At 44.1% G+C, this 18,823-nt stretch overlaps 1 protein-coding gene across 1 annotated transcript in view; it reads right to left on the bottom strand.

Moving 5' to 3' along the window:
- Positions 1-9,320, bottom strand: part of slf2 (SMC5-SMC6 complex localization factor 2) — an 82,458-nt gene extending 73,138 nt beyond the window's left edge. The window contains exons 1-2 of the mRNA XM_038821459.1: positions 9,280-9,320; positions 4,898-4,941 (exon numbers count right to left, since the gene is read on the bottom strand). Of these exons, the coding sequence (XP_038677387.1) occupies positions 4,898-4,941; positions 9,280-9,305 (70 nt within the window). The 5' untranslated portion in view covers positions 9,306-9,320. The remainder of the gene's footprint in view (positions 1-4,897; positions 4,942-9,279) is intronic.
- Between the last annotated feature and the right edge of the window lie 9,503 nt (positions 9,321-18,823).

The raw sequence follows: 18,823 nt of genomic DNA, 5'->3' as shown, positions 1-18,823 counted from the left end.
GGACATCATGAAAGTACCATATAATTGCCTTTTTGTTTAATACAGCCAGAGATGACCCAACTAGAAGCAGTTCTGCAACATAAACTGGTTATCATGCTGAAACTGTTGTCATCCTTGAATTACATTAAAGTCATCAGAATACACCGGCACCGTTGCCCAAGATCATGTTTCAAGCTATGGTCCACAATAATCCTCAATATTGTTGAAGCCTTCAGTAGTTCAAATCATGTTTAACAGCTCAATATCAATCTGGAATATTCTCACACCCAGGAGAGTGGGATCAAATAAAGTCAGCTGTGCCAGGCTCTTGCGCCCAGACCATTCCACTGGGTTTGAACATCATTATCACCAGGACTGGGTCAATGAAAACTACGCTGAAAAATGACCCCGTAGAAAATGAGCAGCCTTTACTGTCCGGCAGAATAGCCCAAGGTCCTAAGTCAAGGAGGCAACCTTCCAACAGCTCATGGTTGATGCCCAAAAGACAAGTTCTGAAGATAAAAGGACAGGTGGTGGGAAGGGTAAACACGAGAGATCTAATAGTATGCAGACCATGACATGCAGAGGGCTATCTACAGACCAACGTCAAATGGACAGAATCTCCTTCACTCAAAATGATGTTTCGCTTCTTAAGGATGACAATACCATACATCAAAACCAGAAAGAACTTTTCTAACAACTCCTCAACCTTGAATCTAGAGAGGCAGATGATACTGTCCAGGCTACCCATACCCAGTACCCTGCAACAAGCAATCAAAAGGATGAACAACAAAATTATATATTCAAAGCTGGTGGGCTTTTGCTCACATTAAGACTCCATACATACATTCTACACATTCGGGAGAAAATAAATACCTCATCCTGTAGCCACCTGGGTTGGTCACTTCCTGAGCTAAAATGGAGATTCGTAAAGAACGCAGGGAAAAACGGACAGTATCAGAAAACAAGCAGCTTGCAGAGTTCTTCTGTGTATTTGCTCTGCAGAAAGCAGGCAGCACTGAAACCAGCAGCCATACATATTAAATGAGCAATTCCCGGGCACAATAGAGACAATTAAGGATGACCAAGGTAAAGTCAGACTCCTCGGCGCCAGCAGGAGTCCAAGACAAAAGATGCTAACGAGCACCCAAGGACTGCCCAGCGATCAGGAAACAGCCCCAGTATTGGGGAATTCAAACCGATCGATTGGTACGTGATCCAATCGATTGGAGTGAGGTACGGGGTCCACCCAAAAGGGCGCAAAGCCCCTGGGGCCTATAAATTGGAGGCCCCAAGTTCAATTTGGTCTTCTGGGCAGGGTCTCCCAGCAGCTCGAAACAACCCTTGACAGAGACCTGCCTAGCAGCTGCACCAACAAATAAGTGTCCAGTCAACGCACGCTACGAGATAGGCGCTCCTGGCCCTTAGTCCATACCTGCTGGAAGCTTGCAGTCTCAGGATTAAACAAGAGGCCATTGTTCCCTGACCCAGTGGGTTCCTTTTCCAGAAGATAGGTATTGGCCTTTAGTGGTAGAAGTAGCTTAGGTTTGTAGTATTTATGTATGAGTAGCGATTGACTGTGTATATAATAAATGTGTTTTGATTTGAACGTTACTAACTGGTGTATTGAGTTATTGATCAGCACTTGAACTTGAACCTCGTGGTGGTATCATAAAGATACCTGGCGACTCTGGAGCAAGGTTATAAAACAAAGCCAATTGAGTGCAAAGCACACTTAGCAAAACGTGCAACAATCCCCACCTCACCAATCCATTCTAGGATCACAACAATTCTAAGTATCCACAAGAAGGGGGATAAAATCATGCTGTGCAACTATCGAGATATTTCTCTCTTGTCCATAGTATGGAAAATGCTGCCATGCATTGTCCTGAATCGCCGATATCCTCCCAGAGCCAGTGCGGCAGCTTTAAACCTTCCAGAGGAATCTTTGACATAACGCTAGTTGACAAATCCAAGAAAAATGTTAGGGGCAACACCAGGAAGCATCACATTCATTGACCCAAGTATTTAACTCAGTAAATCCTGAGACTCTGAGATTTGAATGTTCAAAAAAACAACTGCCTCACAAACTTGCAACTGCTTCACGGTGATGTGACTGAACTGTTGAGTGAGAAATCAGAAGACGACCCCTTCTACGGGTTAGTTATGGTGGTTTGTTCTCGTGGTTTTATGCTTATTTATTTTTCTTGTTAATTTATTGTTTTTGTATTGGAGTGGAGGGGTTACTGTTTTTCTCTGTTGTGATAAAATTTGTTGTTGAAAACTTGAATAAAAATTATTCCAAAAAAAAGGAAGGACAAAGCCGCAAGCGACAGTCTGATGGCAAGCTGAGGCCCAAAACCAAATTGTAAATAAATGCCTACAAACATGTGCCTCGGCCATATTGGGGAATGTAAAATATGTATGCCGGTTAAAGGGGGGTGGCCACAGTTGTTATTATGAAGATGCTTGCCTGTAAATATACATGTTAATTTTTGCGTGTTTTTTCTAATAATTTGTAATTTATTGGATATAAAATATGAAAGCTCAATAAAAAACATTTCCAAAAAAAATACATGGTATACAGTTTGTAGATGATTGCAGTGTTGAGGCCCAGTCTGCACTTTTGATACATCAATTCGACATCCAAGAAATTCAACCTGCCCTTGAATGTTGCCAAAACAAAACTCATTAACAACCCACACTTGAGTCACCTGAATATTCCACCTATGTTGAAGGAGAATCTCTCAAATAGCACCTCTCATATCTTGGCAGCCACCTCTTTCAAAACGCCATCATTAACAAGCAGATCCAACACTGTTTCGGCTGTGTCAGATCAGCCTTCGACCAATTACATCAGCGAGTATTCGATAACAAAGGCCTCCGCAACTCAACAAAAGTCATGGTGTACAAAACAGCTGCCATCTCTAAATCCCTGTACAGCAATGAGATCTGGTCTATGTATCAGCAACACACAAGAAGCTGGAGAAATGCCATCAGTAACACCTTGGCTGCATCCTCCAGATTCAATGGGTGAACCACTGAACAACCAGCTGGAACCCAGCTCGACAAGCATTCAGGTAAAGCTTCTGAAAAATTAACTTTGATGGCTGGATACTGTGCCTGGATGATCAAAAAGCCTGCCAGGTCCTTTCTCTCAATCCTCAAATGGCCAACGTTGAGGGAACACAAAGAAAATGCTTCAAAGACACTCTGAATCATAGAATCTAGAGTGCAGACAGACATTCGGCCCATCGAGTCTGCACCGGCCCTTGAAAGAGCAGCCTACTTAAACCCACAACTCCACCCCATCCCCGCAACCCAGCACCCCCACCCGACCCTTTTAGACACTAAGGGCAATTTAGCAAGGCTAATCCACCTAATCTGCACACCTTTGGATCTCCATAAAGCTCAACAGCCATGACATTAATGACTGGAAGAAGTGACTACTAATTATCCACAATAGCCATCTTTGTACCCATCAATCTGCATCAGGCTTTGAGTCACAATGTCTTGAGGCAGAGCAATGGCAAGAAAGGAAGGGAAGCAAATCCTGCACTCCGGATCCCAATATTTTGTGGGATATCACTCATGTGCCAAGAACTATGAGCCTGTTCAGTCAAATGAAGGTCAAGGGGGAAACTCAATCTTCGAATCGAGGGATGATGATGATGATGATGGGTCGACAGCACTTGACTTGAGTTGGGGTATGAGCAGCAGAATTTTAGATGGTTTATGGAAGGCCTCAGCAGTAATACTCACAAAGCAACAGCCTTGTAAAGAAAAAGAGGCTCTTGTATACAAGGTGTAAATATTTGTATTTTTCAACAATCAAACTATGAGGCATCCATAGAGGAAATGGGTGACACTATCGTGTTCATGAAAGTTAGAGGGTATCCATAGATCCAAAGTGATTGGAGCTCATTATAGCAAGGTCACCCATTGTAGTAATTCTTCATCATGAAGTGCTCCGAGTAGGGGAATAGGTGCCCCTGGTTTTCAGCAGGCGTATTATGAATATAGGCTAAGGAGACCAGATCGGTTTTCATCGAAAAGCTAAGATCATGAAGCAAATTTAAATTAGTCCAATGTGACATCACAAACTGTTGATGGCACATAGCCATTTATGTAATCCCTGATGTCACAAAGGGAGAGAGAAAAGGAAGGGTAAGAAGAGGAAAGGAAAGATATGAGGAGAGAAGGAAAGGGAGAGATTATAGGGAAAGGAGCGCAGGAATGTTTCTGCCGAGCACCCAATTTTTAACTACTTTTCAATATTGAAGATGCAGAATGCTGGTTTTGCAGCGTATTTATTGAAAAGGAGGGCTGAATGTTGCTGATAGTAATGAGGCGTATGAGTGTGCCAGAGGTTCGGGCACAAGGACCCTGTGAGTTAGGAGGGTCAAGGAATGTTGATAAGTGTTTTATATCCATGGAAAACATCAATTCACAAAAACATGGTATAAACTAACTACTAATTATATATATTGCAAATACTATGGTGCAGAGAGGGAGGGAGAGGGAGAGATCATTATTTTCTTATAACCTGAATTCTATAGAATCCAGGGATCGTATTACCAATACTGCTGTAGACAGTGACTGCACTTCAAAAGTAATCAATCAATCAAGTAAAATATTTATCCTGAGGCATAAAACTGCTTTCTTTCATACACGTATAAAAACAGTACTTACAATTTTTTCTTCCATGTGGCAGCCCCTGGTTCCTATTGGACACAGTAACAACCATAAAAAAGTCCGATGCTAATCTACGAAGATTTTTCAACAGTTTTGATATTTATTAATAATAATCTTTATTAGTCTCAGAAGTAGGCTTACATTAACACTGCAATGAAGTTGTGAAATCTCAAACATTTTATTCAAAGACACAGCTAAATGATCAAGCTGCCGTAAAACTGACCTGTATTGGGGTCTGGTTTGAAAAACTGAGTAATGACTTGGTTGCTGAAAAAACAAAGAACATTCATTAATGACAGGCATACATCATAAAGCCCAATATTTAAGATCACAATTAGTCAACTGATGGTCATTATGACATCAGTAAAACACAATGGGGCACAGAAAATCATCCAATGTCCCACTGAATGGTAAAAAATACACAAGCAGCACACTGGCGGTCATTTTTTTAAATAATTACATTAGGATCAAGTTCCAGTTAGAAACTTATCAATGACATGGCAATATACAAGCCCACTGACAATTAGCATGTTGCTCTCTGTTGAGAAACAAGTACAAAAAACATACTAAATTTGTGATAGGACAAGTGTTAAAATTCCCCACTGATTTTTACAACACACAAGGCCGTTCAGCCCATCAAGTTCATGCAAGCTCTCCATAGAGCAGTCCCACTCCAAACTTGACCCCCATGGGCCTGCATGTTTATTTACTTCAAACGCCTATTCAATTTCCTTTTGAAGTCATTGATGATGCACGAGGGTGAAGGAAGTGGAAACTGTGGTTTCAGGTCATTACTGCCTGCTGCCTAACAAATTTCTTCTTCACGTTCCCTGCATCCTTTACCCAAAACCGACGATTTTTCCTGCTCTACACTCCTATTAAATCTTCCCTTGACCTCCTTTGCTCCAAGGCGAATTCCAGCTTTTCCAATCCAACCTTGCAATGAAAATCTCCCATCACTGGATTCACTCTGGCAAGTCCCTTCTGCACCCTCACATCCTTCCTAAAGTGTGGTGACCGGAACTGGACATAAAAACTTCAGTTGGGGTCTAACCAGAGCTCGATACATACAGGTCAGCATAATTTCCCTGCTCTTCTACTGAATCCGTTTATTTATGAAGGCCAAGAGGCCATATGCTTTGCTAACTAATCTCTCAATATGCCCTGCTACTTTCAGAGATTCATGCATACGCACCCTCAGGTCCCCCTGTTCCTGCACACTTTTCACAACTGCGTCAGTGTATGTCGCCTCTCCCTATCTCTTCTGCCAAAATACACCAGCTCACGCTTCTCTATATGAAATTCCTTCTGCCATTTACCTTTCCATTCTGCGAGCCTATGTCATGTGCAGACAATTGCAGATTCTGACTGTTTGCCATTCCAAGTTCTGTATTCTAAGATGCAAGTCATTTACATATAACAAAAGCAATTGTCTCAGCATCAACTCTGGGGAACACCACTGTCTAGCACCCTCCAACCTGAAAAAATAACCATCTACTATTATCTGGCTGTATGACAATTTTTAATCCAATTGGACGGTGACCTTGCTATTTCATAAACGTCAATTTTGTTAACCAGCTTTTTCCGTAGTACTTTGTCAAATTCTATCTTAAAATGCATACAGAAAACATCCACAGCTGCCCTGCTACTTCATCAAAAAATGTAATTTTGCAAACGCGTGAAGCCTATCCTTAAATAACTCAGTCCGCTCCAAGAACCTATTGACATTTGCCCGATTATTTCCAAAACCTTATCTGTTGTTGATGTTAAACTAAGTAGCCTGTCGTTGCTAGGGCTATCTTTGAATACTTTGATAAGGTTGTTATATTTGTCACTCTCCAATCCTCTGGCAGGTCCTCAATATCGAGGAACCATTGGAAGATTATAGCAAGTCCACCCCTAATTCCTTCAGCAACCTGAAATGCAAGCCATCCAGACTAGGTGACTTTTATTTTGTTTTCTTCTGTGTGTGTGTGTGTGGGGGGGGGGGGGGGGGGGGGGGGGGAAGAGGAGGAGGCAGCCATATGATTTGGGCAACTGATATACAGTCAACTCCTACTGTTTGCAGGGCTTCCGTTCCCGTGACTTCTTGCAAACTGAAATCGTGAATTGCGAACTTGATTATGCACAGTTGGCACATGTGCAGTGCGAGCCTTCTAAGTGGGAAAGACATGGGAAAGGTGGCTGATAGGTGAAGTTCTGGGACTGTGAACCGCAATTACATGTACAACTACGTTTGCACAGGTAAAAAAAAAAAATCACGATAGAGGGGTTGCAAATAGCAGCCGTTGACTGTACAGATGTATATTGTGAATGTAAACCATCTCTCAAATTTTGTAAATTGTTACTCCTTCAGTAATCCAGCATGGAAACCCTCCCATGTGAAACCTTTCCAAATCATTTATTCAATATCTGGCCACATAAGTATTTCTGCAAATATCTCAAATTCAAAATTTGTTTTTGTAAAGTTCAGCAAAAGGAAACACTTTATTTTCTTCTTGCCCTCTAATTATGACATCGGGACAGTATAATGTCTTTGATCCTGCAACCGAATTGGTAACGTGTGATATCACACTGGGTTCACACTTACAAAATGCCTCACATTGAGTGTTGGATAAACGAGCATTAAAATCCACTCCATATATAAAATAGTTATCAAAATTTCAAAACGCAATCCCTGTTGCTCGAAAAAATATAATTCGCCTTTTTCCTAGCACATACGCAAGGGTCGAATTGAGAACTACAATTCAAGTTGAAGATTTATAAACTGCCTAAATTAGCTCACCTTTGAACAGTCTCAGTGCAAATCCCAAAGGCAAAACGTGACCTTAAACACTTATTTATCACTTAGAGATCGTGGAGGACATGGGACTTGCTGTGTTGCGCTTGCAAAGAGCTAGCCGAGACACCTACTGTGCTCTAACTATTCTTTGATTCTATGACTATTGGCAACAAACCCAAAGTGGTTAATACAGCCACATGGACCCTTCCTTATGTGCCACTCAACAAGAGGGACATCTAGTTCAACTGGAGTTCGCAGCTTGCGTTTGTTTGGCCAAACACAGGATTCCATTTCGGCTTCAAGACTGTTTAGGCTTGATAGCACACCAATCGAAAGCAAGTCAAACACACCTTTACAAATACCTAATATCAGGATAGTTCAGGATTCCTCCCACAATGTGGGACATTTGTCCAAACAAAAAGCAAAATACAGAAAATGCTGGAAATCTAGAAACAAAACAAGGAAATTAGAAATGTATAGCACCTAAAAATAAATAATCGCTTATTGTCACAAGTAGGCTTCAATGAAGTTACTGTAAAAAGCCCCTAGTCGCCACACTCCGGTGCCTGTTCGGGGAGGCCGGTACGGGAAGCTTCAGTCAATCAAATTTTCAGATTTCAGATGTTTACATTAATCATGTGCTGGATTCTCCATCGGCAGGATCCTCCGTTTCGCCGGCAACGCAATCACGCCCGGCGATTCCCCCATTGGCCAACTGGCAGGACAGAGGATTCCACTACCAGGGGGGCGGGGGTCGCATCAGAAAATGAGTGCGGTGGGACAGACAATCCCGCCCCTTCAGTCTTATTGGTCTGTTGTTTTGCTAAAATTATCGGCTGCTGTGTTACAACAAACACCATTTTGACTGAAAGGATTATTTCCTATTGGAAAACATCCTCTTGCCAGAATACCAGAAGTGACAAGTTATCTAGATTTTTTAGAAGCTGAAAATGAAGTGTCCATATATTATCTCTTTGAGACAGCAGTCTTCTATATATCCTCTTGCGAAACCTTTCAGCTCAATAAAGAAAATAGTTCTTACTCACGACATTACAGTAGTTAGTTATTAAAAATGTTGGATGCACAATACTTTCCAGACATAAAAGCAACTCTCAAACGTCTGAACAGAGATAAGCCAGCAAAACGACTGTACAGATCAACTACAGAACCACTATAAGGTGATGAGAAAGGTTTTCAGTGACTGAGAACTTGCAAGTTATAACATGGAAATGGGCTTCCCAGTCTGCATCAACCCGCCACTTGAGCACTCGGCTACCAACCTAAAACTGGATGTTGACTGAGAGGCTGCCTGAACTACTAATCCTGCAAGTTTGACCATTTCTAGGTCCAAATCTTAGATTTCATCTTGTACACGAGCTTATTCATGCCTCACCCACTAGAAACAACCTACGTCCTACATTCTTAAACATCATCAATTCCTCAGAATATGTTCTATTAAAACTGATCAGATCATCTGTTTTATCAAAGTTGCTTGGAGGGTCATGGCCAAAACGGAGAACTCTTCTTTGAAATTGTGCCATGAGGTCTTTTCTATTATCACTGCTGCCTCACAGCGCTGAGGATCCGGGTTCGCTCCCGGTCCCGGGTCACTGCCCGTGTGGAGTTTGCACATTCTTCCCATGTCTGCGTGGGTCTCACCCCCACAACCCAAAGATGCGCAGGTTAGGTGGATCGGCCACGCTAAATTGCCCCTTAATTGGAGAAAATAAAATAAAATTGGGAATTCTAATTTTTTTAAATCTAATTCTAAAATCCACTAGTTGATGATCGTGAAAGCTATGGCTTAATTGGAGCACTCTTACCTCAGCCAGAAAGTTGAGAGTCTCATTATTTGGACAAGCTCAAACATAAGTTACTACTCCAGTGCGCTACCGAGGGAATGGCAATGCCAGGAGTGCCATCATTCAGATGAGATATTAACAAAGCCCTTGTTGCTGTTGAGTTCATTGAAAATAATTTTCTTTTATTTTTCAGCGCCGTAGGCAGCAGTATGAACCACTGCGCCGCCCCCTAGAATTACATTTTTTTTGGAATAATTTTTATTGAAAAATCTTGAATTTATACAACAAACCACCATAATAAAATACCAAAAATAACAATATTATCAATCATAAACATTTGCCCCACCTCCATGAACAACACAGCATATTAAAAACGCAAATTAACACAATATTAAGTTACATAATAGAAACTACAATAAGGAACACCCCCCCTTCCCCGGGCTGCTGCTGCTATTGACCAAGATACCTATCTTTGAGCCAGGAAGTCCAGAAAAGGCTGCCATCGTTTATAGAACCCTTGTATTGATCCTCTCAGGGCAAATTTGACCCTTTCCAATTTCATAAATCCCACCATGTCACTGATGCAGGTCTCCACACTTGGGGGCCTCGCATCCTTCCACTGCAGCAAGATCCTTCGTCGGGCTACTAGGGACGCAAAGGCCAGGACACCGGCCTCTTTCGTCTCCTGCACTCCCGGCTCTACCGCAACTCCAAAAATCAAGAGTCCCCACCCTGGTTTGACCCTGGATCCAACCACCCTCGACACCATCCCCGCCACCCCTTCCAGAATTCTTCCGGTGCTGGGCATGCTCAGAACATATGGCCGTGGTTCGCTGGACTCCCCGAACATCTGGTGCACCTGTCCTCACCCCAAAGAACCTACTCATCCTAGTCCCGGACATGTGGGCCCCGTGCAGCACCTTAAATTGGATGAGACTAAGCCTCGCACATGAGGAGGAAGAGTTGACTCTCTCCAAGGCATCCGCCCAAGTCCCGTCCTCTATCTGCTCCCCGAGTTCCTCCTCCCATTTGGCTTTCAGCTCCTCCACTGACGACTCCTCCACTTCCTGCATTACCTTATAGATGTCAGACACCTTCCCCTCTCCGACCCACACCCCCGAAAGCACTCTGTCCATCGTCCCCCGCGAGGGCAGCAAAGGGAATCCCTCTGCTTGTCGCCTAGCAAACGCCTTTACCTGCAAGTATCTGAACATGTTCCCTTGGGGAAGCCCAAATTTATCTTCCAGTTCCCCCAGGCCCGCAAACCTCCCGCCAATAAACAGATCCCTCAATTTACTGATGCCCACCCGTTGCCACCCCCTAAATCCCCCATCCTTGTTCCCTGGGATGAACCGATGATTGCCACCCAATGGAGCCTCCATCGAGCCCCCTGTTTCCCCCCTATGCCGTCTCCACTGTCCCAGATTCTTAGGGTCGCCGCCACCACCGGGCTTGTGGTAAACCTCTTGGGGGAGAGCGGTAACGGCGCCGTTGCCATGGCACCCAGGCTCGTACCTCTACATGACGCCATATCCATTCTTTTCCACGCCGCCCCTCCCCCCTCCATCACCCATTTACACACCATTGACACATTGGCCGCCCAATAGAGAATTACATTTTAATGTCAACACTACAAAGTACCCACAGAAGGTGCACCATCTACACTTATGCACGAGCACAAAGGATTGCGAGGTCATATTCTATATATGGAGCAATTCAAAAAACAAAAAAATAATTATTTTCATTTCTTTCCACTGGCTTCGCAACTTTCCCCAGCCGAACCTCTATTGTCAGAAATTGCTTTTATGTTTTAACGGCAAAATGACTTAGGAAGCGGAGTTGATGAAGTACTCCTATTGACTAAGGAATTCAAATTAAGCAACAGCATTAAAAAAAACCAGGAACAGCTTTCAGCTGCGCAAAAAGTGAAACTCAATTCCAAATAAGTGACTGAATTAAAAATGAAGTCAAGCTTCAGCTACAATCACGTGCTTGACGTAACCCAGTATTAAACTTGAAAGGCACTGAAAGCTTTCAATATAGACCCAACTGCTTATGTGAGCACTAATCAGAAAGCTGTGTGCCATCATTTTATAGGGAAACCTGGAGATAATAAGATGAACTATAGATATTTTAGTCAACATCAAAAGCTTGATTTCAAGTCAATATTGGCAACATACAGCAGCTCATTGTATTCTTGTTTGGTAGCACCTACTTATGGCATGTTATACCTCAGGAAGTTCTTGATGCAGACATTAGCTGTTGGGTTACTGGAATAGGGTGGATACGTTGACTTGAGTAGGGTGATCATTGCTCGGCACAACATCGAGGGCCGAAGGTCCTGTTCTGTGCTGTACTGTTCTATAATGAGCACTTTGCTTACTGAAAGAACAGCAACACATGCACATGGCAGAACAAATAGAACTAGTAAAAGGAAGCTGACCCTATTATTACAAATACTTGTCAGTGTGGCAGTTGGTAACATCAGTGGTGGCCAGACGAATCACTGCCATCTTGAAACTCTGACGTATAACCCTCTATTCCCTACTCTTGCATCTTTTCCAGTTTCCCCCCCCCCAAATGCATTTATACTATTCGTTTCAACCATCCCCTGTGGTAGTGAGTTCCACATCTTCACCCAAAGAGTGCGAAAATGTCTTCCAAATTCCCTGCTGAATTTCTTGGTGACTATCCTCTGCTGACTTTGTGAAGATTCTTTGGAGGTAGGTGAGCACTGTCAGAAGGCAAAACACTGTTTTTCACGTTAGGGAGTCACTAGAGCAGGGGTGGGCAAACTACGGCCCGCGGGCCGCATGCGGCCCGCCAAAGGTATTTCTGCGGCCCACCAAGTCATTAAAAAAAAAACATTTTTTTTTTTTAATTTATTTTTTTATTTTTTTAATTTTTTTAAAGGTTAATGGGTGGGGGGGCTGTTGGGTTACTTACTGGTATAGGGTGGATACGTTGACTTGAGTAGGGTGATCATTGCTTGGCACAACGTCGAGGGCCGAAGGGCCTGTTCTGTGCTGTACTGTTCTATGTTCTATATGAGGCGCCCAGAATCATAACCGGGTGAAGTAATTATTTTACTTAATATACTATGCGGCCCTTTGTGAATTGTGAATTTCTGAATGCGGCCCTTGCACGGAAAAGTTTGCCCACCCCTGCACTAGAGTAATTGAAAGACACAAGATCTACCTAACATGAGTTTCAGAACAGGCAGCAATATCAAAGAGACTGTGGGGGAAAAAAGATATTCAGCACGTCAAATAATCTCAAATGGAGACCAGGTGACTGACTGTATTGAATTAGACTAATGACTAGTTTTTTTGGGTGGTTTTGTAAAATCTCCACTATTGTCCATATCCGGTCTTTTTTTTAAATATTTTTATTCTCCTCCAATTCACATTTTCACCCAAACTTACACCCACCAACAATAAATAATAATCAGTAACAAATCTGTCAATCCCCATATCAATAACAACGGTCCCATCCTCCCATCAAACCCCTAAACATTAGCTTGCATGTTAACATAAAACAAATGACAAAAAGGAATCACCCATAGTCACCATTAACACATTCAGTCCCCCTCCCCCAACCCTCCCAACCACCCCCACCCCACCCCCACCAAACTAATGTTCGACATCCAGTTCTTGAAAGTGCATAATGAATAATGCCCATGATTTGTAGAACCCCTCCATCCTTCCCCTCAGTTCAAACTTAACCTTCTCAAGAGTCAAGAATTCCAACAGGTCCCCCCACCACGCCGGGCACAGGGTGGAGAGGTTGCTCTCCAACCCATCAGGCTCCACCTTCGGGCAATCAATGAGGCGAAGGCTACAACATCTGCCTCCGTACCCATTTCCAACTCCGGCTGGTCCAACACCCCGACTATGGCCTCCCGAGGGCCCGGGTCCAGTTTCACGTGCCATATCCGGTATTTATCCAAAGGGTAATGGGACTATTCTAGATCAGATGACACCATGTTTACTCTTTTCCACATTCACAACTCTGCTTCAGTTTTCTCAGCTCCCCAAGTGCAAGTTGCGTTTTGCTTCCGATAGCATTCACCCACTCATTTCCAGCACTGAGACTAGCCCTACCTCCTCCGATATCTCCTCCAGTTCGATAGACCCATCACTAAAAGTCACCCAGTCAGTTTGCCATCTATGTCAGAGGAGATAAACGTGGCACTTCATAAAACTGTAAACAGGTGCTTCCCTCTGATAAGTGGCTGATAGTTAAAAAGTTACTGCAAATCTCAAGAATTGATCAAAAAACAAAATACTGCCGATGCCAGGAGACAAAGTAAAAACAGAAAAGCTCTAATGTTCAGGTATGGCAGCACAGAGGAACCCAGCCACCACCGTTCGAGGTCTATGATCCACTCTCAGGCTGGAAAATATCTTAGATATGTGGCATCGAATAAATACTCCACCTCATCAGGTATTACGTCTGCCCTTGTCACATATCCACCTCCAGTTGTTCGCACAGGTTGTGCCTCGTATGTGCTTTGTTTCTGGGTGGCACAGTGATTAGCACAGCTGCCTCACAGCACCGAGAACCCAGATTCGATCCCGGCACGGGGTCGCTGTCCATGTGGGGTTTGCACATTCTCCCAGTGTTTGCTTGGGTTTCACCCCCACAACCCAAAGATGTGCAGGCTAGGTGGATTGGCCACATTAAATTGCCCCTTAATTGGAAAAAAAGAATTGGGTACTCTTAAAAAATATATATTTTTAAAAAAAATTTTTTTTTTTTTTTTTTTTAATTTGTTTTATTTCTCTTCTCCAGTTTAAAAATCTCATTCTCTAACCAAGTATCTCGCACAACATTGTATTTCTACTTTCTTTTCCCTTCGCGCTATTCTTCCTTTCCTTGCTCAGTACCTTTTCAATTGAGATACATCTGTGATATCATCCAGGCTCCAGAAATAATTTAAACCAAAATACTGGCCTGCTTTGCCCATTGATGCCGGCCAGCTGACCTGCTGAGTTATTCCAGCTTGTTTGTTTTACATTTTGAGAAGAGATTAGTCAGAAAGATCTTTGCAAACATGGGGAAGGGAAAGTACAGGTCAATGTCCCAACAGCAGTTAAACACAATCATGAGTAATATCCTAATGCACTCAATCAACGCAAAAACGTGCAAGGAAGCTCTTGTAATTATTTCAGAAAATAAAGCACGGAGGGGAACAAAAATTAAAAAATTGAATTCTTCAAATTCAATCTATGCTATTTGCTCCTTCGTAATGCGCTTGAAATATTTACGGTCTCGAGTATGCGAGTGCATTTGCGGAGATAGTGGACACACAGGGCAACATAGATTACTGTATCTATATTCATCACTACTTGAAATGAAATGAAATGAAATGAAATTTGCTTATTGTCACGAGTAGGCTTCAATGAAGTTACTGTGAAAAGCCCCTAGTCGCCACATTCCGGCGCCTGTCCGGGGAGGCTGGTACGGGAATCGAACCGTGCTGCTTGGTCTGTTTTAAAAGCCAGCAATTTAGCCAGGTGAGCTAAACCAGCCCCATTGCAACCAGAACTTCAATATTTCACTTCATATCTATTTTCTCAAGCCACAATCTACATTAGAAACATAATGTGAACTCTATCAGTGTGTTTCACACAAACGTGAACAAATTAAAATATACCTGCTTGACAGGAGCTGCTTTTTTAAAATGTCACGATCGCAGATAAATGATATAAAATGTTTAAGTCACAAAAAGGAACATGGACAGGAAACAATATCCCTGCAATACTCGAACTTTTCATCTCACAATCACTTCCTGCCACAGTATGTTCTTCTGGGTATATTTGTTACTGTTGCTGCAGCAGTTGTAATTGAATATCAATAGCAAAACAGTAGTGACACAAAGCCATACAGCTCCAAAAACAATGACATTTGGCAACAGTGGAAACATACTCAAGAACCTGGAGAGGAAAACTAAGCCAGGAAAAGATGCAATACTTCACCAGCTTCAGCAGACATAAACCACTGAACTACATTAAAGTCTTAGAACACAATAATCTAATTATACTTTACACAAGAAATAGCGTTAGAGACTGACCAGTACCCATGGAACTATCCTCCAAAATGAAAACACAAAAATATAGAGTACAAAACAAGTAATTTTCATTGTAAGCTTTCCTTTGCTTTCAAATGTCACCCGTGATACTGCAGCCGGCCTGCCTGGGCTAACATTCTAAACGTAGATTACAACACTAACCTACTCCTCCCCTGTAATTTGACTATTTCATAAACAACCAATTGAACACTGACAAGCAAGACAAAGCTAACTATTGCATCAGTCTTCTTATAGCTGATGTTGATGTAGAGCAACAGCTATAATTTTACATTCAAGCAGTTAAGCCAGATAATTGTTTCAGGAGTAGCCAAGTGCATCACAGTGATGTCTCTTTCAGGTTTGTGTTGCAATACAGTCAGGGGACATGAGGCCACCAGGGTCTACAGTACACCAGGGGAAAAAGTGTACGGGGTGGTGGAGAGAGACAGGGAGAGAGACAGACAGAGAGACACAGAGACAGACAGAGAGACACAGAGACAGACAGAGAGACACAGAGACAGACAGAGAGACACAGAGACACAGAGACAGACACAGAGACACAGAGACAGACACAGAGACAGACACAGAGACACAGAGACACAGAGACAGACACAGAGACACAGAGACAGACACAGAGACAGGCAGAGAGACTGGCAGAGAGACTGGCAGAGAGACTGGCAGAGAGACTGGCATTGAGACTGGCAGAGAGACTGGCAGAGAGACTGGCAGAGAGACTGGCAGAGAGACTGGCAGAGAGAGACAGAGACACAGAGAGAGACAGAGAGAGAGGCAGACAGAGAGAGAGAGAGAGACAGAGAGGGAAGATTGTTTCTTTCTACATATTTATCATACAACTGAGTTTGCAACCATTCAAATACACAATGTTTAAAAACAATGACAAATATCACAATTTCCAGAGGTAAATGAGGTTACAAAATGATCAGATTCATTAACAACTGGATTAAATGCTGCTCTCAATGACCATGGCATACAAGTTGATCCGTCATCAGATTGTTCAATCCAGAAAATCCAATTCCATGGATGGAGAGCACGATCATTTGTAGTGGAGGGATGACTCAAACTGAAAGCACTAAACATGACCCAAAGTGGAATCCTTATGATAATTCCATAGCTGATGTAATTCAGAATTAACTTGATGAACTGGTTACATCAAATGACAAAGACAATGCAATTGATGCCTTTTTTAAAAAGTTTTGATTGTGGTTAAAGGTATTCTTGTAGAATTTGATCATTCAATAAAACATGTCATGTTGATTTAATTTGAATTACCAGTGTTATCTTTCTTTCACATTTCAAAACTGTGACCATCTGCACCAACATTTCATTTTATCTTGACGTCCAAGTCAACCCCTGTTTTTGGTAGGAATTTGAGGTTTCAGCGGTCAACTTATAAACCGCAATTTAAGGTACTTCAAAATTCATACATCTGCCAAGTTCAGCAGTTGAAATCACCACAGGTGATTCAGAGGTAGATACTAGAAGGTTTTTAGGATTGAATCACACACTTGTGTCAAAGCAATAGAGAAGATTCACTTCAGCGCACAAATTAACAGGAGGATGATATTGATTGCATATCCACCACATTCGGACAAAGTCAGAACAGCGTCAGATACACAAAATAAATTTAACTAGATATTTGTTGCCCTCTGAACCTATTGTATATTCCAATAATTATGCCCATTAATTATACAGTATTTTCTAAAATCTAACATGCATTCTTTACAAGTAGTGTTAATCTATACTCATCCAAATAAACTTGCTAGTGCTAGAAACTGCTTGGATTTGCAAGAGAGAACAGTTAACATATTCATTTGTCATTGAGATTTTGTCACTGACTGACTTCAAGACATGTGTGTCTGTCTGTCTGTGTGCGCGCGCGTGCCTGTCTGTGTGCGCGCGCGCGCCTGTCTGTGTGCGCGCACGTGCCTCTGTCTGTGTGCGCGCGTGCGCCTCTGTCTGTGTGCGCGCGCCTCTGTCTGTGTGCACGCGCGCCTGTCTGTGTGCACGCGCGCCTGTCTGTGTGCACGCGCGCCTGTCTGTGTGCACGCGCGCCTGTCTGTGTGCACGCGCGCCTGTCTGTGTGCACGCGCGCCTGTCTGTGTGCACGCGCGCCTGTCTGTGTGCACGCGCGCCTGTCTGTGTGCACGCGCGCCTGTCTGTGTGCACGCGCGCCTGTCTGTGTGCACGCGCGCCTGTCTGTGTGCACGCGCGCCTGTCTGTGTGCACGCGCGCCTGTCTGTGTGCACGCGCGCCTGTCTGTGTGCACGCGCGCCTGTCTGTGTGCACGCGCGCCTGTCTGTGTGCACGCGCGCCTGTCTGTGTGCACGCGCGCCTGTCTGTGTGCACGCGCGCCTGTCTGTGTGCACGCGCGCCTGTCTGTGTGCACGCGCGCCTGTCTGTGTGCACGCGCGCCTGTCTGTGTGCACGCGCGCCTGTCTGTGTGCACGCGCGCCTGTCTGTGTGCACGCGCGCCTGTCTGTGTGCACGCGCGCCTGTCTGTGTGCACGCGCGCCTGTCTGTGTGCACGCGCGCCTGTCTGTGTGCACGCGCGCCTGTCTGTGTCTGTGTGCCTGCGTCTGTGTGCGCCTGTGTCTGCGGGTGCCTGTGCATGTGTGTGCCTGACTGTGCATGTGTCTGCTTGTGCCTGCCTCTCACTCTCCGTCTGTGCATGCCTCTCTCTCACTCTCTCTCTCTCTGCCTGCCTCTTTGTGCCTGCCTCTCTCTCTCTGTGTCTGTGCCTGCCTCTCTCTCTCTCTGTGTCTGTGCCTGCCTCTCTCTCTCTCTGTCTGTCTGTGCCTACCTCTCTCTCTGTCTGTGCCTACCTCTCTCTCTGTCTGTGCCTACCTCTCTCTCTGTCTGTGCCTACCTCTCTCTCTGTCTGTGCCTCTCTCTCTCTGTCTGTGCCTCTCTCTCTCTGTCTGTGCCTCTCTCTCTCTGTCTGTGCCTCTCTCTCTCTGTCTGTGCCTCTCTCTCTCTGTCTGTGCCTCTCTCTCTCTGTCTGTGCCTCTCTCTCTCTGTCTGTGCCTCTCTCTCTCTGTCTGTGCCTCTCTCTCTCTCTGTCTGTGCCTACCTCTCTCTCTCTGTCTGTGCCTACCTCTCTCTCTGTCTGTGCCTACCTCTCTCTCTGTCTGTGCCTACCTCTCTGTCTGTGCCTACCTCTCTCTCTGTCTGTGCCTACATCTCTCTCTGTCTGTGCCTACCTCTCTGTCTGTGCCTGCCTCTCTCTCTGTCTGTGCCTGCCTCTCTCTCTCTGTGCCTGCCTCTCTCTCTGTGCCTGCCTCTCTCTCTCTCTGTGCCAGCCTCTCTCTCTCTGTGCCTGCCTCTCTCTCTCTCTCTCTCTCTCTGTGCCTGCCTCTCTCTCTCTCTCTCGCTGTGCCTGCCTCTCTCTCTCTCTCTGTGCCTGCCTCTCTCTCTCTCTCTCTGTGCCTGCCTCTCTCTCTCTCTCTGTGCCTGCCTCTCTCTCTTTCTGTG

This window comes from Scyliorhinus canicula, chromosome 16 (genome assembly GCF_902713615.1).
Source record: "Scyliorhinus canicula chromosome 16, sScyCan1.1, whole genome shotgun sequence".
In the NCBI taxonomy this organism is placed as follows: Eukaryota; Metazoa; Chordata; class Chondrichthyes; order Carcharhiniformes; family Scyliorhinidae; genus Scyliorhinus; species Scyliorhinus canicula.
Note: the sequence above shows the minus strand (reverse complement) of the source record. Positions and strands in the feature narration are given on the sequence as shown.